This window comes from Oncorhynchus clarkii, chromosome 16 (genome assembly GCF_045791955.1).
Source record: "Oncorhynchus clarkii lewisi isolate Uvic-CL-2024 chromosome 16, UVic_Ocla_1.0, whole genome shotgun sequence".
NCBI lineage: Eukaryota > Metazoa > Chordata > Actinopteri > Salmoniformes > Salmonidae > Oncorhynchus > Oncorhynchus clarkii.
This window is the reverse complement of record NC_092162.1, coordinates 45,598,268-45,623,632: the sequence shown is the minus strand read 5'-3', so window position 1 is coordinate 45,623,632 and position 25,365 is coordinate 45,598,268. Positions and strand designations below refer to the sequence as shown.

The window sequence follows — 25,365 nt, the reverse complement described above, 5'->3', positions numbered from 1 at the left end:
CGCTAATGACTTTGAACGAGAGCAAATGACTGTTTCGAGACACTAAACCTCGAGTCCGAATCGAGTGCCAAATCCCCTGTGCTCGAGTCCGAGTTCCCTATGTTCAAGTTCGAGTCACCAATAGTCGAGTCACAAGTCCCTATGGCTTAATTCCCAGTGCTCGAGTCCTGGTCCAAGGCTACTGGTAATGTTACAAGGGTCACGTTCAGTTGCAGATAGAAATGACATGAATAGAGCCGCCATTATTTCTTATTATATGTCAGAGGCATATTTGTTCTACATGGCATATTTCTATCTGAATGTTCCAAAATGTTGTGTCCCGCTGAAGTTGGTAGCTATAGGTAGCTAATGAAGTAACACGACTGAAAAGGTGTAGCCTAAACAAATGGTTAACGATACGGTTCGCAAGTAGCCTAGTTTTAGAATGGCCCGTGATATGCGGCCTGCCAATGAACTTCAGAAAGAAAAAAATGTAGCCGCGGTATTACGGGTCATATCTTTTGAACGGTAAGGGTTAGAATCAAGCCCTTTTCTCTGAGGAAAATAGGGAGGCTTGGCTACATTGGCTACAGAACCTGGCTATGAAATGCAGTGGGGAAAGTGGGAAGGTTATGTGAGACTACAAATTCAAAGACAGATTACTTTTCTATACTCAAGGGAGAGAAAAACAGCTAGACTGTTGTTTTACTATTAAACTCAATAATGTGAGCCAGAGCGGAACCTGTCTGCCCACACTCCTCCTCTTCTTCTTCTTTGGAATTCGGATGGCGGATCGCTGACAACTTTTAGGTGCATATACCGCCACCTACTGTACTGGAGTGTGAGGCCAGTCACAGCCTACCAACATTAAATTATCTTCATTAGTCCTGTTCCTCTATGAAATATAGCCCCAGACACCACCACTTACACTCAATAAAAACCCACTACCCCATTTCACTACTTTGCACCATGCCAACAGTCTGGGAGGACAGGAACCACCACTCAACACACCCTGTAGCTCTTCTGAAGTCAAATCTTGTATACCCAAATAGTTCTCTGCAGCTGCCACCACAACATATATTTTCTGTGATTTACGATATATTTTCTGTGATCTCTGCGGTACGGATGATAACCATTACTATGAACGCTAAGAAGCCAACCTTGATGAAGCATAAATCACTCGTTGGCCTATGCCTCTGTGCTGGCACCAATCTACTACTCACTGTAATCCTCTCAGGATCCCGCACCCTTGACCCATCCTCCTCCACTTGCTTCACTGCCTCAGCATACGGCACTTCCTGCACTACTTTGACTCTGGCCACTCAATCGGTCTCTCTAGCACCGGACACTTCCGATCCCCAGCAACATGGACACCCCTACAGTTAACAAACACAACTTTATCCACCAAAACTCAACCATCCTTCCATGCCCTCCTGCACACTTACCACATCTCCTTCCTGCACACTGCTGCGACATGGCCATAAACGTTGCACCTGTTTTTTTCTGGGTCTATTTAGTCAGTTATAGTCTTGTCAATTGCCTCTGAGAAATGGGTGTTTGACAAATATTTTTGTCACTTTTTGTTGAGGAAATGAACACAAGCATCACATCCCAAGAGTAGTCTTTGTAAAATCCTTTCCAAACATTACAATTCAAGTACTTCTCAGCATGGGTGTAATGGTATTCCTCTCTGTGTGTTTTCCCTGCACGGAGCCATGCATCATGTGTCACATGCATCACACACGCCAGCACACACGTCCTATCCCATCCACTCAGAGCAATGTGACACACAGGTCACCTCTGGGCAAATATGATGAATTGCAGATCCTACTAAAAGTGCACAATTCTCAACATTCTCCTCTGGCATCACAGTGTGTTTTAAGACCATATCTCTCCTTCAAAATGAAATCTACTTGCAGCCTTAAGAGGCACCAAATAATGGAAATATTGGACACCAGTCAAAAAGGCAGATTAGTCTGACTCTGAGAGACATTCTTAATGGGTTCCTCAACAAAAGTCATTTGGTAAAGGACCATTTGGCACGACATTAAAAGATAAGAAAACAGTTATCTTAGTTGTTTCTTAACCCTTATTGAGAATTGAAGTGTTTGGCTGCCATGGCAAACAAACCACAGTCTGGAAAGCTTGAAGCATGACTTTTCAAATGGGGACATTTGTAACACATGACACAATGACAGAATCTATTTGAAGTAATACACTACATGACCAAAAGCTCGCAGTCGGCGTTCCAATTCATCCCAAAGGTGTTCGATAGGGTTGAGGTCAGGGCTCTCTACAGGCCAGTTCTTCCACACCGATCTTGACATAGACCTTGCTTTGTGCACGGGGGCATTGTCATGCTGAAACAGGAAAGGGCCTTCCCCAAACTGGTTGCCACACAGTTGGAAGCACAGAATTGTCTAGATTGTCATTGTATGTTGTAGCGTTAAGATTTCCCGTCTCTGCAACTAAGGGGCCGAGCCCGAACCCTGTAAAACAGCCCCAGACCATTATTCCTCCTCCACCAAACTTTACAGTTGGCACTATGCATTCAAGTAGGTAGCATTCTCCAGGCATCCTCCAAACCCAGATTCGTCCGTCGGACTGCTGGATGGTGAAGCGTGATTCATCACTCCAGAAAACGCGTTTCTACTGCTCCAGAGTCCAATGGCCGCGAGCTTAACACCACTCCAGCAGACGTTTGGCATTACACATGGTGTAAGGCTTGTGTGCGGCTGCTCGGCCATGGAAACCCATTTCATGAAGCTCTCGATGAGCTTCATGCTGACATTGCTTCCAAAGGCAGTTTGGAACTCGGTAGAGAGTGTTGCAACCGATGACAGATGTTTTTTATGCACTACGCACTTCAGCACTCGGCGGTCCTGTTCTGTGAGCTTGTGTGACCTACCACTTTGCAGCTGAGACGTTGTTGCTCCTAGACGTTTCCACATCACAATAACAGCACTTACAGTTGACTGGGGCAGCTCTAGCAGGGCAAACATTTGACTAACTGACCTGTTGGAAAGGTGACATTCTCACTCTAAAAATGAGGGGTTCAACAAGGGTTCTTCTAAGATCCTCAAAGTTCTTCGAAGAACCCTAGGATTCTTGCCACTGAAAATGGCCCCCAAAAGGTTCTTCCAAGAACCCCATAGGAGGTGGGGTTCAACGAGGAACCTCCTTAGTTGGTGGGGGTTCTTGCAGGAACCTAACTGCCCAACTGAAACATTTGGATTTGAAAGGACAGCAGCTGCAGGCACTTAACTGTAAAAATGTAAAGATCTCCTCAATTTAAGGTAAGGTATGATCTAAATTCATATTGTTTTACGATGATACCCTCTTTCTTTTCATGTTTGTGCAAATCTTTCTAAAACAGAAAATGGACGCAATTCAATGGATATCAATCAAAGAGGTAAGAATATGTAGGCTATAAGAATATGTTAAAGGTGAGCTGTATTGGGTGCAGATGACTGAACAGACAAGGAGGCATACACATGTAAATTGGTATTTGTATGTGTGTCCCATAGGCCTCTACATTATGGACAAGGTATGTGTATGAAAACCATTATCAAAACAGTTTTTTTCATTCACATTTACCACAAAAACCAAGGTATGAATACTGTTGTGTGCATTTTTTGTTAATCATCTGTCTAATTACTATTTTTGGGATTCACAGACTTCACCCTCCCTACACCTCTGATGAATATAACAGGAAATCTGTTCGATAACCATTGTCAGCAGCATACCACCCTGCATACCACTGCTGGCTTGCTTCTGAAGCTAAGCAGGGTTGGTACTGGTCAGTTCCTGGATGGGAGACCAGGTGCTGCTGGAAGTGGTGTTGGAGGGCCAGTAGGGGGCACTCTTTCCTCTGGTCTACAGAAATATCCCAATGCCCCAGGGCTGTGATTGGGGACACTACCCAGTGTAGGGTGCAGTCTTTCGGATGGGATGTTAAACGGGTATCCTGACTCTCTGAGGTCATTAAAGATCCCGTGGCACTTATTGTAAGAGTAGGGGTGTTAACCCCGGTGTCCCTGGCTAAATTCCCAAGCTGGCCCTCAAACCATCAAGGTCACCTAATAATCCACAGTTTACAATTGGCTCATTCATCCCCCTTCTCTCCCCTGTAACTATTCCACAGGTCGTTGCTGCAAATGAGAACCTGTTCTCAGTCAACTTACCTGGTAAAGTAATAAATAAGATGAATTGTCATGACGTTGGCCTGGGGGGGGTAGGTTTATGACAGTCATAAATACCTCTTCCCCCCTTTTTCCTCTCTCTACCCTACAAAGGTTACATTTGCAAAAACCTTGGTTAACAGAGATTAAAGAAGAAGTTACAGGTCTGTGAGAGCCAGAAATCTTGCTTATTATAATCTTGCTTATTTTCCACCATAATTTGCAAATAAATTCATTAAAAATCCTACAATGTGATTTTCTGGATTGTTTTTCTCATTTTGTCTGTCATAGTTGAAGTGTACCTATGATGAAAATTACAGGCCTCTCTCATCTTTTTAAGTGGGAGAACTTGCACAATTGGTCGATGACTAAATACTTTTTTGCCCCACTGTATGTATATATACAGTACTAGTCAAAAGTGTTGGGGTGCTGCATCAAATGACATGGCCTCCGCAATCAGCCGACCTCAACCCAATTGAGATGGTTTGGGATGAGTTGGACCGTAGAGTGAAGGAAAAGCAAGTCCTCAGCATATGTGGGAATTCCTTCAAAGACTGTTGGAAAAACGTTCCAACATGAAGCTGGTTGAGTGAATGCCAAGAGTGTGCAAAACTGTCATCAAGGCAAAGGGTGGCTACTTTGAAAAATATATATATTTGGATTTGTTTAAGACTTTTTTGGTTACTACATGATTCCATATGTGTTATTTCATAGTTTTGAGGTCTTCACTATTATTCTACAATGTAGAAAATAGTACAAATAAAGAAAAACACTTGAATTATTAGGAGCTTTTTAAACTTTTGACTGGTATTGTATGGTGTAATATAATATGGACACAATAATAAGCACTCCACCCGATTCAAAATGGTTGCTCTTTTCAAAACATTGAATAACTAAGTGACTGAAGTATTCCATTTGTGAGCAAAGTGTTGTGTGATGAGACTGTGTGATAGGTACCATCCAGCCTACATGCACCTCATGTACCTTTACCTCCCCTGACAGCTGCCTGCATCATTAGTATGCATTAAAAAGGGCAGGTGATTCTGAATAAACCACATCCTCTCCTGCAACACCTTCAGATTCTCAATCCCCACTTAGGAATGTTTTCAATCGAGAAGCTACTGATAAATTATCAATTCATTATATTTAATTATCCTCTAAAAAAAAGTATATTTAATTACCACAAAAATTTCATGAAAAACAATAGAACGAAAAAAATATATATATATATGTATAGCTGCCTTGAGGTAGGTAAAAGGTGGTTTCTTCTCTCTGGCAGTGGCGAGCATGATGAAGAACTGTAGGCTACACGTGTGCAGTGCGGAGGCCAATCAGAGGCTTGGAAATGTGAATTGGGCCAAGTTGGAGATTATAATGCATTTAGGTTCTAGTTTATTGAGATGCATGAATACACATTAAAAGCTTGATATTATGGCTGTTTTCAAGAAGGTCCTACTCATCACTTATTATTACAAATAGAAAATCTCACAATTGTGCTGGTTAGGTAAAGTTAGATCAAGCTGAATCAATGTTGTTGCGAAATCCTGCACAGAGCCTTCACCGCTACAACATAATGATTCATTAGCTTGTTACATAACATACTGAATATAATGCCACAGCATAGTAGGGCTGTAACGTTACTGTTACACCAAAACACCTCCTCATTTCTAATGAGATTTTAGGATGGTTAGCTGAAGCTGAATAGTCTCCCCCCCAAAAATATAATGCGCTAAACTCAACAGAGTGCACCACTAGGCAGGATACATGCTTTGATTGTAACAAAATACAAGAAAGGCTAATAGTTAGTTAACACCATCTACTCTAATTCACCCATGAAACAGTAATTCAAACAGATCTAAATGCATATTCCCATGAAACTGATTGAGATCAATCAAATGATTGGCATGGAGATGCAGTTTGGACATTTCACCAGTAAAACATGAAGAAGTATCATTCACGATTGACAGTGATAATGACCTATTTTGAAATGATGTATGCCTAACTTGGTGTTTGAGTGTATCAAAAAAAAAATGTGTGGGCATAGGCAGATGTTGCAATTGGAGGTGGAATTCATTGTATGCATAGTATATAATGATATGATTCAATACGCTACATCTGTCGGTACTTTGATTGAGGAAATGATGAGGTCACAAAGAAAAAACGCACTCCCTCGCCAAAAGAATTTGCACAACACCACTGGTCGTAATCCCATGACTCTAGATGGAATCAAATCAAATCATATTGGTCACATACACATGGGTAGCAGATGTTAACGCGAATGTAGCAAAATTCTTGTACTTCTAGTTCCGACAGTACAGTAATATCTAACAAGCAATCTAACAAATTCACAACAACTACCTAATACACACCAATGTACAGGGATGAATAATAATATATAGGCCAGATGCAGTAGATGGTATAGAATACAGTATATACATATGAGATGAGTAATGTAGGATATGTAAACATTATTAAAGTGACGTTATTTAAAGTGAGTGATACCTTTATTAAGTCCATTTATTAAAGTAGCCAGAGATTTGAGTCTGTATGTTGGCCGCAGCCTCTCTATGTTAGTGATGGCTATTTAACAGTCTGATGGCCTTGAGATAGAAGCTGTTTTTCAGTCTCTCGGTCCCAGCTTTGATGCACCTGTACTGACCTCGTCTTCTGGATGATAGCGGGGTGAACAGGCAGTGGTTCAGGTGGTTGTTGTCCATGATGATCTTTTTGGCCTTCCTGTGACATCGGGTACTGTAGGTGTTATGGAGGGCAGGTAGTTTGCCCCCGGTGATGCGTTGTACAGACCGCACTACCATCTGGAGAGCCATGCGGTTGAGGGCGGTGCAGTTGCCGTACCAGGCGGTGATACAGCCCGACGGGATGCTCTCGATTGTGCATCTGTAAAGGTTTGTGAGGGTTTTAGGTGACTAGCCAAATTTCTTCAGCCTCCTGAGGTTGAAGAGGCGCTGTTGTGCCTTCTTCACCAAGCTGTCTGTGTGGGTGGACCATTTCAGTTTGTCTGTGATGTATACGCCGAGGAACTTAAAACTTTCCACCTTCTCCTCTACTGTCCCATCGATGTGGATGGGGGGGTGCTCCCTCTGCTGTTTCCTGAAGTCCACGATCATCTCCTTTGTTTTGTTGACGTTGAGTGAGAGGTTGTTTTCCTGACAACACTCCAAGTGCTCTCACCTCCTCCCTGTAGGCTGTCTCGTCATTGTTGGTAATCAAGCCTACCACTGTAGTGTCGTCTTCAAATTTGATGATTGAGTTGGATGCGTGCATGGCCACACAGGGAGTACAGAAGAGGGCTGAGAACGCACCCTTATGGGGCCCCAGTGTGGAGATTCAGCGAGGTGGAGATGCTGTTTCCTACCTTCACCACCTGGAGGCGGCCCGTCAGAAAGTCCAGGACCCAGTTGCACAGGGCGAAGTCGAGACCCAGGGTCTCGAGCTTAATGATGAGTTTGGAAGGTACCATGGTGTTAAATGCTGATCTGTAGCCAATGAACAGCATTCTGCCCTATTGGCGATTGCATCGTCATTGGACCTTTTGGGGCGGTAAACAAATTGGAGAGGGACTAGGGTGTCAGGTAGGGTGGAGGCATTATGATCCTTGACTAGTCTCTCAAAGCACTTCATGATGACAGAAGTGAGTGCAACGGGGCGATAGTAATTTACTTCAGTTACCTTAGCTTTCTTGGGAACAGGAACAATGGTGGCCATCTTGAAGCATGTGGGCACAGCAGACTGGGATAGGGATTGATTGAATATGTCCATAAACACACTAGTCAGCTGGTCTGCGCATGCTCTGAGGAAACGGCTTTGGATGCCGTCTGGGCCAGCAGCCTTGCGAGGGTTAACACGTTTGAATGTTTTACTCACGTTGGCCGCGTAGAAGGAGAGCCCACAGGCTTTGCTAGCAGGCCATGTCAGTGGCACTGTATTGTCCTCAAAGCGAGCAAAGAAGTTGTTTAATTTGTCTGGGAGCGAGATGTCGATGTCCGCGACGGGGCTAGTTTTCTTTTTGTAATCCGTGATTGACTGTAGCCCCTGCCACATGCGTCTCGTGTTTGAGCCGTTGATTTGAGACTCTACTTTGTCTCTATACTGACACTTTACTTGTTTGATTACCTTGCGGAGGGAATAGCTGCATTGTTTGTATTTGGTCATGTTTCCAGTCGCCTTACCATGATTGAAAGCGGTGGTTTGCACTTTCAGGTTTGCACGAATGCTGCCATCAATCCACGGTTTCTGGTTAGGAAAGGTTTTAATAGTCACACTGGGTACGACATCTCCGATGCACTTGCTAATAAACTCGCTCATGACTCTGGATGTAATCCCATGACTCTGGATGTAATCCCATGACTCTGGATGTAATCCCATGACTCTGGATGTAATCCCATGACTCTGGATGTAATCCCATGACTCTGGATGTAATCCCATGACTCTGGATGAGAAGGTTGCGTGTTCAGTGGTAGAGACTTTTTTGCTTTAAAATGTTTTGTTTTAATTGTTGGTTTTAACCCTATCTGAAACCTTAACCATTCTGAATGAATGCCTAAACGTAATGTTTTAAGCCTATCCAAACCTAAACCCTTAACTTCAAAACACATTTTAGTTTTGGAGAAATAGAAGGATGCTGAAATTTGATGTTGGATAAACGTCAGAATATGAAGTCAAATCGGTAAAACTGTGAGATCCTGTGGGGAAACAACAACCAAGGGAAATCACCATGATGTAGAAGTGCCTTTTAAACAATAGTGGGAAACAAAAGCAGTCGCTAGCATCTCTCCATGTTGTTGTATTATTCTGCTAGGAAAGGTGATGCCTTCTATCACTGAGTGCTGTCTGTTAGTCTGTCAATCAGATAACAATAACAACATGGGAGGATAAAACCCCTGCAGCATAGTGCTGGAAAATGGATTACATCCCAAATCCCCAGGGAGAGGCATAAAGCTCCTCTAAACAGTAAGTAGAGTGTTAAAAGTACTGTACACGACTGATCTGACCTCAGCTCAGTGTCTGGCCTTTTCACATAGAACATCCCTGTGTATGTTGTTTAACCATCCACACACGTCACCAATGCTTTATCCTTAAAGTACCTTAATGTATACTGCATACCCTATAGAAAGTGTGTACCTTCTCAAAGATGTCAGCACACAAGAAAATAATATTATGGGGAAAATAGGACTGAACTGCTCGAAAGGTTACCAAATGACTTCTTCTAACATGACAAATTCAAGCCCGATATCAAATGAGAAAATGACAATGTTTTCTGTGAAGAATTACTGGTGCAGTCAAACAGTCTCATCCTCCAGCCCGCTGCTTTCATCAGTACGTTTGGTGGTGATGATGACACTTGTTCTGGTGCTGTGTGTGACTTTGAAAAAAACAATTATAATAATGAAACCGGTCTTTGGACTGGTGTGTCTGTGAGAACCAGGGGGCTAGGTTGTGTCTCTCTTGCTATATTTAGTCAGACAGAACAGACAGCGGGCTGAAGGAGATGAGAGGAGACAGTCTTGGCTGATTGGGTATGACAGTGTTCTCCCCCCCTTGTCCCCCTCTATGCCAGCTAGACAACTCAGCTCTACGTGCACAGAGAAGCGTACACATGCATGGTGACATAAGCCCGGGTTAGTAATGTACACGGCATGGTGTCAGAAACAGAGGGAGATGTGAAATGACACCTCTGGTTCTTTAGTGTACCGTACACTGTACACAAATAGAGGAATGTGCAAAATGACATCTCTAACCTCAGTTTACCCAACACAGAGGAGGGGCTCACACATCAGTGGGTTTTCACAGAACATAATTACAGAATCAAATGCAAATCTTTTAGACTTTCATCTGCTGAATTTATGCTAGACGCTGAATCCATGCTAGACACTGAATCCATTGGGTTGGGTACACTGGGCCACTAGAGGGCATACAACCACAGGCAAAGTCACAGCATTCACCACCATATATATATATACCTTATATAAACCACTTTGCCTGAAGTGTAATATTGTGACATATGTCTCAACAAATTAACAGTTTCTGCTCATTTAGACATGCATTGAAAGAGATAATTTGGCAACAAGCATGATACATTTTTTTCCCTGTGAAACCAATTCCAAGGATCAGTATCCTTCCTTGAGATATAGGTTGTGGTTATCTAAACCTTGGGCCCTGTGGCCTGTATTTATAGTGAGTGTATCTGCAGAAGTAGCCTGCCTGTGTGAAGGCTCTCTCTCCAGGCTAAGCTGAGTCATGGATGGCCCTGGCTGAAGCTCAGAGTCCAGAGATGAGGAGTTAGTCTAATGAACAGAGTCACAGTGGAGCAAAGTTATATTTATAAGATAGCTGTTGGGATGGTGTAAATAAAACTAGGCTGCATTTACACACTGCAATGGATATTCCAACCCTGAGACCGGCTTTGCTCTTGCTGTGTGCTGTCTAACCAATTGCTTTGCTATGTAGGCCTAAGGTGGCAGGTATTTCAGGAGGAGAGTCAAAGTCCAAAAGTAGTACATTTTTTGGGACTATCTTACATGAGAACTAGCTGCCTTATGTTCTGTTCAGTTTGAGCACAAAGATGAGGAGAACCGAAGGTCAAATTTGATAGCTTGCTACTTACTAATAGAAATTGTTTTATTAAAAACAATATTTTTCTTGTCCCTGATTTATTTATCAGCTGTATTGACCTCACAATAAACCAGATTCAAGGAATTTACATTGTGGTGCTATAACTTGAAGCAGCAGTAGCGGCAAAATCAATCGGAAAAGGACAACTCATGGTGCTGAAAGTGGGCAAAATCGAGTAAGCATAATTAATTTAAACTGTCTTCATTTTAATTAGACTTTACTAACCACAAGAGGGCTTTGTGTTGGAGACTATTTCTTCCTATTTAAGAAATAAAAGTTGGGCATATCTGTTTGAAAGACGAAATTAGGCTATATGCTGCTTTATCCATAGATTTGTCGGTAAATTCCTCCACCCACCATGCACTCTTTAAATAGCCTACCTCTATGTCAATAAAGGGCTGTTAAGTTAAAACCAAGACTCGAAATTGAGGGGGTATGAGAGGGTTAGTTTAGGTTAGTTTAAGATTTTTAAGTAAATAAAAAGTATCCTGTTATATAAAGTGATCTAAAACAGTGCGTTGGTCCGCGAAGCATTATGCTAGAAACAAGCTGTAAAATACCCGGGAAAGACTAGACTCCGATGCATATGAGGATATCATTGTTTCGTTTATTTGACATTGAGGCTTCAATAGCCGGAGAAGAAGAAAAAAAGTAATTTGCTTGGGAAGTAATCTAATTCTGTCGCTATCAATTTATTAAGAAATTCACTTGCTGTACAATAGAAGATGTTTAAACCCAGACAGCTTTTGGGGAAACACTTTCTCTCGTTGGGTTAAGCCACGGAATAAGAGTAGCCAGCAGTTAAAGCGGCATCGGTAGGCCTACTCTGTCTGGGGTGGAAAGGTAGGCCTACTCTGTCTGGGTTGGAAAGGTAGGCCTACTCTGCCTGGGGTGGAAAGGTAGGCCTACTCTGCCTGGGGTGGAAAGGGTAGTAGGTAGTACCTATGATAAAAATTACAGACCTCTACATGCTTTGTAAGTAGGAAAACCTGCAAAATCGGCAGTGTATCAAATACTTGTTCTCCCCACTCCAGGCCTACTCTGTCTGGGGTGGAAAGGTAGGCCTAACTTTTGACTTTTCATATTTAACTACTTGCAAACAGGTACAGTTTTGTTGCAAAACAGACACACTGTGTGCTATCAAAATTAATGTGTTACCATGTAACGCTTACAGGACGAAGAACAGTTTCTAAAACTGCATAAGGCTCTGATCTGTCCAAGTGAGGGTAAACATGTTCTCTGCTATCCACTTTGTTCTAATTATTATTTTGGGTATAGGGGAGGCTAAATTGTTATTTTTTCAAGTGTTCAGGGAGGGTTTAGGAAAAATATATTTTGCTGAAGGGAGGGCCATACATTTTCATTTCAGGGAGGTCCAATTTTCTCCATATAACACTTATTATAAATAACATTCACTCACTTAGTTATAGTTGTTTCAAAATATGTAGATTTTGTTTTTATATGATTTAGTTTCAGAAAACATGCGTGGGAGGCAGGAGCCTCTCCTGCCAGTTTACCAACCAACACAGGATTCCAACTAATTACTGCTATTCCTTTTAAAGGATTTTAGAGAGGGACACAGATTGAGGGGGTCCAGCTGTCTCTGTGACACAAGTACTCCCTCTAAGACCTAGTTTGACAACAAGTCACGTCAAAATGTGGATCACCATGACAATATGTACAGTGCCTTGCGAAAGTATTCGGCCCCCTTGAACTTTGCGACCTTTTGCCACATTTCAGGCTTCAAACATAAAGATATAAAACTGTATTTTTTTGTGAAGAATCAACAACAAGTGGGACACAATCATGAAGTGGAACAACATTTATTGGATATTTCAAACTTTTTTAACAAATCAAAAATGGAAAAATTGGGCGTGCAAAATTATTCAGCCCCCTTAAGTTAATACTTTGTAGCGCCACCTTTTGCTGCGATTACAGCTGTAAGTCGCTTGGGGTATGTCTCTATCAGTTTTGCACATCGAGAGACTGACATTTTTTCCCATTCCTCCTTGCAAAACAGCTCGAGCTCAGTGAGGTTGGATGGAGAGCATTTGTGAACAGCAGTTTTCAGTTCTTTCCACAGATTCTCGATTGGATTCAGGTCTGGACTTTGACTTGGCCATTCTAACACCTGGATATGTTTATTTTTGAACCATTCCATTGTAGATTTTGCTTTATGTTTTGGATCATTGTCTTGTTGGAAGACAAATCTCCGTCCCAGTCTCAGGTCTTTTGCAGACTCCATCAGGTTTTCTTCCAGAATGGTCCTGTATTTGGCTCCATCCATCTTCCCATCAATTTTAACCATCTTCCCTGTCCCTGCTGAAGAAAAGCAGGCCCAAACCATGATGCTGCCACCACCATGTTTGACAGTGGGGATGGTGTGTTCAGCTGTGTTGCTTTTACGCCAAACATAACGTTTTGCATTGTTGCCAAAATGTTCAATTTTGGTTTCATCTGACCAGAGCACCTTCTTCCACATGTTTGGTGTGTCTCCCAGGTGGCTTGTGGCAAACTTTAAACAACACTTTTTATGGATATCTTTAAGAAATGGCTTTCTTCTTGCCACTCTTCCACAAAGACCAGATTTGTGCAATATACGACTGATTGTTGTCCTATGGACAGAGTCTCCCACCTCAGCTGTAGATCTCTGCAGTTCATCCAGAGTGATCATGGGCCTCTTGGCTGCATCTCTGATGAGTCTTCTCCTTGTATGAGCTGAAAGTTTAGAGGGACGGCCAGGTCTTGGTAGATTTGCAGTGGTCTGATACTCCTTCCATTTCAATATTATCACTTGCACAGTGCTCTTTGGGATGTTTAAAGCTTGGGAAATCTTTTTGTATCCAAATCCGGCTTTAAACTTCTTCACAACAGTATCTCGGACCTGCCTGGTGTGTTCCTTGTTCTTCATGATGCTCTCTGCGCTTTTAACGGACCTCTGAGACTATCACAGTGCAGGTGCATTTATACGGAGACTTGATTACACACAGGTGGATTGTATTTATCATCATTAGTCATTTAGGTCAACATTGGATCATTCAGAGATCCTCACCGAACTTCTGGAGAGAGTTTGCTGCACTGAAAGTAAAGGGGCTGAATAATTTTGCACGCCCAATTTTTCCGTTTTTGATTTGTTAAAAAAGTTTGAAATATCCAATAAATGTCGTTCCACTTCATGATTGTGTCCCACTTGTTGTTGATTCTTCACAAAAAAATACAGTTTTATATCTTTATGTTTGAAGCCTGAAATGTGGCAAAAGGTCGCAAAGTTCAAGGGGGCCGAATACTTTTGCAAGGCACTGTATATGTGACATCAGTAGATTTATAATTGAACACATTTCTGAAGATTTTACACTATTGTGGAGAGATGTAGTGCTTGGATTCTTTACATACGATAGAAGTAATTTAATTTCATTATTCTTTTTGCCAAATTTCACATTCACAAATGTAAATTTACAAACAAAAAAACACATTTTCTTACCCTACAAAAATAAATTGAACTGTATTTTAAGACAGTTAAATACTCTACTAACAAAAAAGCTGTTAGAATTGTAAGTGTATATATATATGTCCCTTAAGGTCCTTGTGTAATTGTAATGTAATATTGTACCCCCTAGCGCGATTGTCCATTGTATATAATCTATATATACTTGTGTTCCCTCGTGTACTTTCTGTATTGATTTGTTGTTGATAAAAATATATTTTTTTTAATAAATACATTTAAAAAATGTTGTGAGTTCTTCACGGGAATATTCAGAGTACTATTCAAATCTGGCAGAAGCAGCAGGAATGATAAAAGCAGAGTTTCTAACTATTTTCAAGGAAAGTAGCTGTTGGTTGATCCGTTTGTCGCTAGAAGTCGCAAGATGACGTCATTACACTTACGCTGTCCCTCAGTCTCTCATGCAATGACAAATTCTCCAAAGTAAAAAATATAATGTTTGAAGGAGAACAAAAAGGAACCGATTAAATAATTAGACCGCACAGAAAAAAAATGTAAGGTAGATAACTTTTTTCGAAAATGTATTTTTTTTACTTAAAAAAATATGTTTATTAATGCCTTGGAGAGCTGTGGTGCCATTTAACAACAAGTACCGGATTTAATACATTCGCTCCACTCGCTGCAGCAACGTGGAGAGGACAAGAGGCTAGAGGGGAGAGAGGCTAGGGAGGGAGCAGAGAGTGGCGGGGGAAGGGGCGCAAGTGACCGCTGCACACACACGCGGAGCCTCAGAGAGGGAGCAGACTGCAGAGCAATAAGTAGATGGTTCACAGACTGGCACTCTCTTTTATCTAAATTCTCAATCCCTTCAGGGTGTTTGCAATCACTCTACTCTACATAACTTCATATTTGCCATTGCTGCGGGATATAGGATGGAAATAGACACAGCTAAATGTGACAAACTCCACTATTGGTATTGTGATATGAATTGACATGAGCCTTCATAAGCATTACATAACATTGAGCAAACACAGAGGGGTGAATCATGGCTCCACAGTAAATGCTAATCAGCCCAAACAGCATGAGGAGAACTAATCACTGACTGTCTTTATTGTATGACTCAGTATTAATGCGAATGTCTTCAGGTAGGGACAGTCACTGACCTACATAACTCACAGGGAAGACAGACAGAGAGAACTAGACTGGTCACAGAGTAGATGGAGGTGGCAAAACAACAAAACATTTATCTGCTGTTGGAAGTAAACTGTCTACCTGAGAAATAAAAACTGGCAGTCTGGCACCATTATGGAAAAGTAGAGAAAATCACGCTAGCATTTTAGCAGCATATATTGCTAATCAAATTCCACGTTTCTGATATAGTTGTCTACCGTGTACCATGGGCCAATCAAAGGTGTTAACACAATGTTCAAACATCGGTACTTGGTGAATTTTAAACTGACGTCTTCAGGTCTGTCCCAAGTAAAGTGGTTCAACAAATACCCTTATCAATATGCGCTTATAAACAGGAAATGCATTGCTATTTCCACACTCCAAAACAATAGAAAATTCCTTTCTATAGCACAGACAAAGGGAAACTCACCAGATTTTCTTTGGTCTTCCGATTCGGAAAGGTGAGCAAGGCATGTTGGTATCTTGTGTTTTTATTGTTCTTGTCTAGAGGTTAACTGATAAACACCAAGCTTCTTTACAAGATCTCAAAACTGTATTTTGCAAGTTTTAGCAGATTAACTTCCTGCAACAAGTCCTCTTTGTGGGCCTACAAAATAAACAGCACTTTCTGGGAGACCTCTGTCCAAGCCTGCAACGTACATGCAGCCACATGATTCTCCTTGGCTTTGTTAGCGGTTTGTTTTTTTCCACAGAGAGATGTTGGGAAAGGTCTTTGAGGTTCTTTTGAAAATGACTCACCTCCACCTATTGTTTTTCAGCTGAATATATTGAAGGAAAGCTGATACCAGGTACAACCTGCGTCATTCAATTCGTTTTAGCATTGATTTAATCCCAATTGGCCATGCAGACCAATCCAAGACTGCTATTGAGCTCTAAATTACATTCAGCTAATAAGTATTACTATAGAAATGTAAAAAACCCTGTATTCCCAAATTGTCTTACAGTATCAGGAAGAATATTCTGCAGTATCAGGAAGCGGTCCTACTCCCCTCTATTCTAATCTCCTCCTGTGTTCCAGGTAGTGCTGAGTAATGCAGGCCTGGTTTCGACCAGACAGAGAATGGATGCTCCTGAGTGAGTACTCCCACAGGGACTAAGCAGAGAGCCTCTGTCCTGGTGCGGTCACACAGCGAGAAAGAGAGGGGTGGAGGTCGGGCTGACATCCAGTGCAACCCTTCAACCTCCAGGACAGCCAGGGAGAGTTGAGCTCCATCTGCTCCTGTCCGTGTGTCTGCAGTGTCGGTGCCAGGCTCCACATGCCACTCAGCAGCAGAACAGAGCCTTAGCCTTACTTCGCCTGCGCCACCCTGTCCTGCCAACACTGCAGAACAGTTAGGCAGTGCCTTTACTATGATAATGGGACTTGGGACGGGGAGTGCGGCAGACCGGCTGGGCAGGACGGTGTCCCATGCTGCTCTCCCTCTCTATCAGTGGCTTGTGTATTACTTTACTCAGTCTGTGGGATCTCAAGTGAAACTGTTCAAGTTCTTATCATAGAGGCGTCATAGAGGCAGGTGTCATGACCATAGGGGGCACAAGGTCATGTGCCCCCTCAGATTTGTCCTGTTTAAAATTATCCAGGTATTTCAGATGTTCAATTAATTACTAAACTTCCTTTTCAAGTGCAGGTTTTATAATTATTTATCAAAATATCTATAAGCTGTATTGCAGAGGTGCCACACTGACTGAACCAAGCAAAGAGTACACCTCCCCTATTTTCCCTAGCAAGTGGTTCTTTGTGCATGTGACAAATAAAACTTGAAACTTCCTTCCAAGGAGCAAAGAAATGCTAGATAGTCTATGTCTAGTGCGTGCAGACAGTATCGTCAGTGGAGGAGGAGAGAGAGTGTAGAGTGATACCAGCTCCATACAAACACACAGCATTTGATTTTAGCTGTCGATGATGGGCAGGATTCGCAGGAGGTATATTTGTAAATTAATTGTTTGTAAATGAATCAAGCTATGTAGCCTATTTAAGCCTTCTTGGTGAATAAATACAACCAATATGCTTTATTGTTTCTCTGTAATACTAGCCACCTAGCAATTTTCTGAAGTTGGCTTTAGCTAGCCAGCTAGATAGGTTTCCAATATCCCAACCTGATAACTAGCTACCAAGCCATTTCAGGCTATCAATAAAGTAGCATGTCTAGTAGCATCCACATGTTCATCTGACTCCCTTTAACCCTAATTTGCTCCAGGGGCACTGTACTACTATGACTGACTGTGTAAAACAACACATTTCATTGCACCTATCCAGTGTGAGACAATAAAACATATATTATTCACTGCTCAAACAAGATACACTGTTTACAAATAATAACCAATCATACAGCTTCAAATGTTTAAATATAGCTATTTAAACCAATCAAACGCCAGGCACACAGCCAATCCCTTTTCATGCAAACATTCCCTCAGAACTGTGAGCTAAGTAATGGCATGAGCTAGCTAGCAAGAACAACAACAATGGAATTCGGTGTAACTGAATCTTTCTTTGACAAAAAACAAATGATGAAAATGATCAACCACAACCAGAAGATGATGATGACACTGTCGGAGATGCTGCTACAGATCCATCTCCTCCGAAAAAGAAAAAGCTCTACATGTTCCGAGAGGGGTAGCTTTGCGAATTCAAGTAGCTAAGGAGGGACCAAATTAGCAACACAATGTTCTGTGAGTACTGTCGAAAGTGTGGAGTAATATCAGCAGGAAGACTTATTTTGCCACTGGCCACAGCAACCTAAACCACGAGTCGTTGCTAAAACATTACTTAAGCCAAAAGCACATCAAGTGCATCGGAACAGGGGCTGGAGCAACATCGCTACGTCTACTAGCTACCAGAAGTATTTGACAGGCAACAGGTGACAGCCCAAGCTGGTCAACAGGCAGAGCTAGAGATGACATTTTACACAGCTTACTGCATTACCAAAGAGTAGATGGCTTTTACCAAATTCAGGCCCATGTTACTCACCCAGAAAAAAACATTTATGACAAATCAACTCCACATTTGGAAACGTGATGTCCTGTGCAAACATCATTGCTACTATACGGGAAGAGGGTTAGTGTTATCCCGGTTCCTTAGGACGTCCAAACCCTAAAAGCTAGTTGATTTATTAGCTACATTCTAGATCTAAGAAATCGATTAGTCATTGTGAGAGGAGACTAAGCATGTATTTAATTAAGTGTCAGTTCATAGTCAGCTTGTTGCTTTTTTACAACATTAATTGTATTACATAGTTTTGTATTATGTTTATTATTATTATTATTATTATCTGTTCGCTAACTGCAGTAATGTATAACAGTTTCCAGTTTGCAGTTGCACTTTTTAAATACAATAAAAGTTCTTTTAATCACCTATATACATATTATTTTGCACTTTTGAATACAATCAATCTTCTGTTTTGTACGTTACATTTGTCTGTCCAAAACTAATAATGTATGGGTGCGTTCGTAAATTCACTCTGGAGTGCCAGAGAATGCTCAGTGTGTGGTCTGGGCATTCCTAAATTCAGAGCTTTGTCAGATGGCTCTCGGAGCGTTTAGAGCGCACACTGGACGCTCTGACCGAGGAGTAGCGTTCTGACCTCACAACGGCAGTCTAACACCCAAGCTAACTGGCTAAAGTTAGCTAGCTATTTCCAGACATAAATTAGAGAACACCCCACTCTAACCATTTTACTCACCGTAGCAGAGCTGGTTAGGCTGTTTTCATGTTATCCAGAGCGTTGGTGACTAACTGTGCTTCTGTCAACAATTTAATTATGCTTTTTTTGCCCATGTTTACTGACACTGGCCATATTCAACGGGTGTTGAACGTTCCTAAATTCATCAGTTATTCTGTGCTCTGGCACACTCAGACGAGAGTGCTCTGAAATCGGAGTAGATAGCCAGAGTGAATTTATGAACACGCCCTAAATAAATAGGTTTGTTGTTGCACTTTTGAATACAATTATTAAAAGTAGTTTTTATTCTGTCTTTCCCACTCTCTTGTGATGCGTTCTACATAATCAAGGTAACAACTGATGAAAATTGAGAATGATAGGACAATCATTTTCAGTAAAAATAGTATTTTTTTCTGGTGCTCCTAAATTTTGTCTGGTGCTCCTTACTTTTTGAAGTTAGGCACAACCGTGCTATCAATGAGAAAAGTTCATTTAGAGCCCTGCCTGTATGTATCCTTCACATACAATAAGTTGTCCTTAAGTTGCAGTGTAACTGATACTACATGACGCAGAATCAGAAGAAGAGGAACTCACCATATGCTTCTGGCCCTGGAGAAAGTCTTGTCCACTCTGAAAAGAAAGAGAGAGGTGAGAGTTAGTCTAGCTGCTGCCTCTATTATCCATTTACTGTAATAATGTTTAATACTGTCCTTGTGATCCACAGTTATAGAATAGATGTCTAAAACTGACATTTGTACCAATGCTGCTTCTCACAATCCAGCTTTCTCAATCTATTTTAATCAACCACTGTAATGTGGGGTAACCCAAGAGACAAGAGCACTGGCACCAACATGAATAGTTAATGTTTTTTTGTTTTCTAACAAAGAGAGACAGTGCTATACATAAGGTCTTCTATTGATCTCACAGGGAGTACAGCAGTCTGCTTGGCTACACAATACATTGCTTTTAAGTTTGAGCTGAGAAAAAGGATGGTGTACAGCACTACTTCAGTTCAGTAAACATGGCCATTTCAGCTCAGTGCCGTAAACACTATAATACAGAAAATGCGTTGGGGAGTAGCAGTTACTCTAAATAACTAAGTGGCACTTGTAGGGATCGGTGCCAGTCCTGCATTTCCTGACACACAAACTCCACTTGTTCCATTACTGAATGCAGGGTGCACCCGTCTTTCAAACAAAGCATGCTCGCATGACCAGGACTTCCTAAAGACCTGAGCTTCATGTGACTTTTTGAAACCAGTGGTGTTCATATGGCTCTAGTCATATGATCAAATGATACACCGTGGATGTGAATTAAATCAACTGCCAGCCTGTGATTCTCAATTTATGTCAGTAGATGGTACAATGGGACTTGGTACACAAACACATTTTTTGATCTGGCCCAGTCTTGCTTTTGGACTCCTACAGTCTATTCTCCAGGACCTCCAGGACTAGCATGACTAAGGGGTTGGTGCTCTGTAGTGATTGTTGGGAACTAGTGAGTGGGATGTTTAAGATGTCTAAACGACCTCCTACAGCTGTCTCCTCTACTGTGGATCTGATCTCACGCTAATGTTTCCCCCCCTACTGGGATGACAGTCCATGATCAGATGTCCAGGGTCACATCCCAAATGGCACCCTATTCCCTATATAGTATGCTACTTTTCACCAGGGCCCATATGACTGGACAAAAGAAGTGCACTATGTAGGGAATAGGGTGCCATTTTGGGACTTTTTTGGGACTCCACCCACACTCCCAGTGGAGTTTCAGGAATCCAGGCCTCTTACTCATCTTTCCATGGATCTCTGTCTATTCTGTCACCAGGAATCGTCTGCATTTTCTATGGACTCACAACCCAACTTACATCCCAGGAATCCAAGTACCATTACTGGAAATAGAGCTGGTATGAACATTCTGAGGGTTGACCTCTTTGCATCACAAGATAGGCCTAAAATGCCTTCAAAAAGTATTCACACCCCTTGACTTTTTCCACATTTTGTTGTGTTACAAAGTGGGATTAAAATGTATGTCAGTTTTTTGTCAAAGATCTACACAAAATACTCATGTCAAAATGGAAGAAGAATTAAATATATATTTTTTATTAAATGGTCAAATGAAACACTAATATATTTTATTAGATAAGTATTCTACCCCCTGAGTCAATACATGTCAGAATCACCTTTGGAAGCCATTACAGCTTTCTGGGTAAGTCTCTTAAGAACTTTGCCAACCTGGATTGTACAATATTTGCCCATTATTCTTTTTAAATTATTCAAGCTCTGTCAAGTTGGTTGTTGATCATTGCTAGATAGTCATTTTCAAGTCTTGCGATAGATTTTCAAGCCGATTTAACTAGGCACCTCAGAAACATTCAATGTTGTCTTGGTAAGTAACTCCAGTGTATATCTGGCCTTGTGTTTTAGGTTATATTCCTGCTGAAAGATGGAGTTGTCTGATGGAAAGCAGACTGAACCAGGTTTTCATCTAGGACTTTGCCTTGGCTTAGCTCTATTATTTTTATTTTTATCCTCAAACTCCCTAGTCCTTACAGATGACAAGCATATCCATAACATGATGCAGCCACCACCATGCTTGAAAATTTGAGGAGTTGTACTCAGTAATGTGTTGTATTGGATTTGCCCCAAACATAACACTTTGTATTCAGGACAAAAAGTAAATTTCCTTGCCACATTTTTTTCAGTATGACTTTGTTGCTAACAGGATGTATGTTTTGGAATACTTTTATTCTGTACGGGCATCCTTCTTTTCACTCTGTCAATTAGATTAGCATAGTGGAGTAACTACAATGTTGTTGATCCATCATCAGTTCTCCTATCACAGCCATTTAACTCTGTAACTGGTTTAAAATCCCCATTGGCCTCATGGTGAAATCCCTGAGGGGTTTCCTTCCTCTCTGTCAACTGAGTTAGGAAGGACGCCTGTATCTTTGTAGTGACTGGGTGTATTGATACCCCGTCCAAAATGTAATTAATAACAAATGGATGTACAATGTCTGCTTTATTTTTTTAAATATATATATATATATTTTTTTTTTACATATCTACCAATAGGTGCCCTTCTTTGCGAGGCATTGGAAAACCTCTCTGGACTGTCATTGAATCTGTGCTTGAAATTCTGCCCCTTCACTTTTACCAAATTTTGTTACGTTACAGCTTTATTCTAAAATGGATTAAAAGAAAAAAATCCTCATCAATCTACACACAATACCCCATAACGACAAAGTAAGTATTCAGACCCTTAGCTATGAGAGCTCAGGTGCATCCTGTTCCCATTGATCATCCTTGAGATGTTTATACAACTTGATTGGAGTCCACCTATGGTAAATTCCTTTCATTGGATATGATTTGGAAAGTCACACATCTGTCTATATAAAGGTCCCACAATTGACAGTGCATGTCAGAGCAAAAACCAAGCCATGAGGTTGAAAGAATTGTCTGTAGAGCCCCGAGACAGGATTGTATCGAGGCCCAGATCTGTGGAAGGGAACCAAAACATTTCTGCAGCATTGAAGGTCCCCAAGAACACAGTGGCCTCCATCATTATTAAATGGAAGAAGTTTGGAAACACCAAGATTCTTCCTATAGCTGGCCACCCGGCCAAACTGAGAAATCGGGGGAGAAAGGCCTTGGTCAGTGAGGTGACCAAGAACCCAATGGTCACTCTGACAGAGCTCCAGAGTTCCTCTGTGGAGATGGGAGAACCTTCCAGAAGGACAACCATCTCTGCAGCACTCCACCAATCAGGCATTTATGGTAGAGTGGCTAGACGGAAGCCACTCCTCAGTAAATGACACGACAGCCCGGTTGGAGTTTTCCATAAGGCACCTAAAGACACTCAGACCATGAGAAACAAGATTCTATGGTCTGATGAAACCAAGATTGAACTCTTTGGCCTGAATGACAAGAGTCACATCTGGAGGAAACCTGGTACCATCCCTACGGTGAAGCATGGTGGTGGCAGCATTATGCTGTAGGGATGTTTTTCAGTGGCAGGGACTGGGAGACTAGTCAGGATCGAGGGAAAGATGAACAGAGCAAAGTACAGAGAGATCTTTGGTGAAAACCTGCTCCAGAGCGCTCAGGACCTCAGACTGGGGTAAAAGTACACCTTCCAACAGTACAACAACCCTAAGCATACAGCCAAGACAACACAGGAGTGGCTTCGGGACAAGTCTCTGAATGTCCTTGAGTTGCCCAGCCAGAGCCCGGACTTGAACCCGATTGAACATGTCTGGAGAGACCTGAAAATAGCTGTGCAGCGACGCTCCCCATCCAACCTGACAGAGCTTGAGAGGATCTGCAGAGAAGAATGGGAGACACTCCCCAAATACAGGTGTGCCAAGCTTGTAGTGTCATACCCAAGATGACTCAAGGCTGTAATCGCTGTCAAAGGTGCTTCAACAAAGTACAGAGTAAAGGGTCTGAATAATTGTGTAAACATTTCAGTTTGTTTTTAATAAATCTGCAAACATTTATAAAAATCGGTTTTCACTTTATAATTACCTGGTATTGTGTGTAAATTGATGAGGACATGTTTTTTTATTTGATCAATTTTAGAATAAGGCTGTAACATACATTTTTGGGGAAAAAGTCAAGGTGTCTAAATACTTTCCGAATGCACTGTACAGCATGTGTTGGGTACAGAGATGGGGTCATGTTAAACACCATTATTGCACATGCAACTTATCTGATTTGTTAAGCAACTGTTTACTATTGAAGTCATTTAGGCTTGCCAAAGCAAAGAGGTTGAATACTTATTGACTCAAGACATTTCAGCTTTTAATTTCTAAAACATAATTCCATTTTGACTTACACACAATCTACATTTAATCCATTTTAAATGCAGGCTGTAACACAACAAATTGTGGAACAATTCAAGGGTACTTTCTTTCTGAAGGCACTGTGTATATCACTTGAGCCAGACTTGTTTATTTGTACAAACTGCAAGCAAAAACAAACAAATCAATCAATGTCATGCACACCGTTTTCACCTTCAGCCTTGTCTATAGGCTCAATCTTTCAGCAAAACTCAAGGTTTTTCAAAGATGAATGGACACAACAGGCATTTTCCACTGGAAATACCGCACTAACTGTAAGTCACTCTAGCTAAATGACTAAAATGCATGTAAATATAGACATGGTTGATTGAAATACTGATGTCACGGAATAGAATACAGTGTTACTTCCACTGTAACGATGTGTGCTGAGAGTCAGGAAGCAACTTCATGGAGTGAGTGATTTAATCAATAAACAAAACATAATACGAAACACGAACAACGCACAGACATGAAACAGAAACAATAATAAAGAAACCAAAGAGTTACATATAGGGCAGGTAATCAAGGAGGTGATGGAGTCCAGGTGAGTGTCATTATGTGTGTAACCATGGTGACAGGTGTGCACCATAATGAGCCTGGTGACCTAGAGGCCTGGAGAGGGAGCACACGCAATATCCACAGCCTTATTTAATCATGTACTGATATTTTGTTCCGTTTGAGGAAAGACCCATGTGGTCACTTTACAGAACTAATAAAATCCTTAAAGCAACTACCTCTTTCTCAGAATATACTGCCTCGCCTCCCGCGTGGCGCAGCGGTCTAAGTCTGGGTTCAATCCCTGGCTGTGTCACAGCTGGCCGCGACTGGGAGACCCATGAGGCGGCGCACAATTGGCCCAGCATCTTCCGGGTTAGGGGAGGGTTTGGCCGGCCTGGATGTCCTTGTCCCATCGTGCTCTAGCGACTCCTTGTGGCCGCCCAGGCCTATGCACGCTGACTTCGGTCGCCAGTTGTACACTGTTTCCTCCGTCACATTGGTGCAACAGAGTCGCATGGCTCTCTACCTTCGCCTCTCCCCAGTCCGTACGGGTGTTGCAGCGATGAGACAACACCGTAACTACTAATTGGATATCAAGAAATTGGTACAAAAATAAAAGAATGAAAGAAAATACAGCCTCACTGAGGGGAAAGGGACAATAATCCACAGGGGTAATTTGATTGGTAAAGGTACTTTCACTAATCACTGTCCTTCTCATTCTTAAAGGAGGACTATTGTCATGTTGTGACAATAGTCCTGAGGGTGCTGTATGCCTGACATGTGTGCTGTAGTTATAACATTGTATACAGTACAAAAAATACATACATTTCCTAGAATAAATGATTTTAAACTGCTTGGAAGGAGTAAGCATTAACTGCATCGGGATATTATGTTAAGAATTGTAGTGCAGGCTTCATGAGCATCACAAGCATAATATTTTCTAAT

General features: G+C 41.6%; 1 protein-coding gene across 7 annotated transcripts in view; it reads right to left on the bottom strand.

Moving 5' to 3' along the window:
• The window catches only part of LOC139368582 (rap1 GTPase-activating protein 1-like), a 124,482-nt gene that overhangs the window by 57,029 nt on the left and 42,088 nt on the right, over positions 1-25,365 (bottom strand). For all 7 annotated transcript variants that reach the window (XM_071107629.1, XM_071107630.1, XM_071107616.1 and 4 more), the window contains exon 2: positions 19,680-19,715. Coding sequence is in view for 5 of the 7 variants with exons in the window: in XM_071107616.1 (XP_070963717.1) it covers positions 19,680-19,715 (36 nt within the window). In the remaining 2 variants the exon portion in view is untranslated. The remainder of the gene's footprint in view (positions 1-19,679; positions 19,716-25,365) is intronic.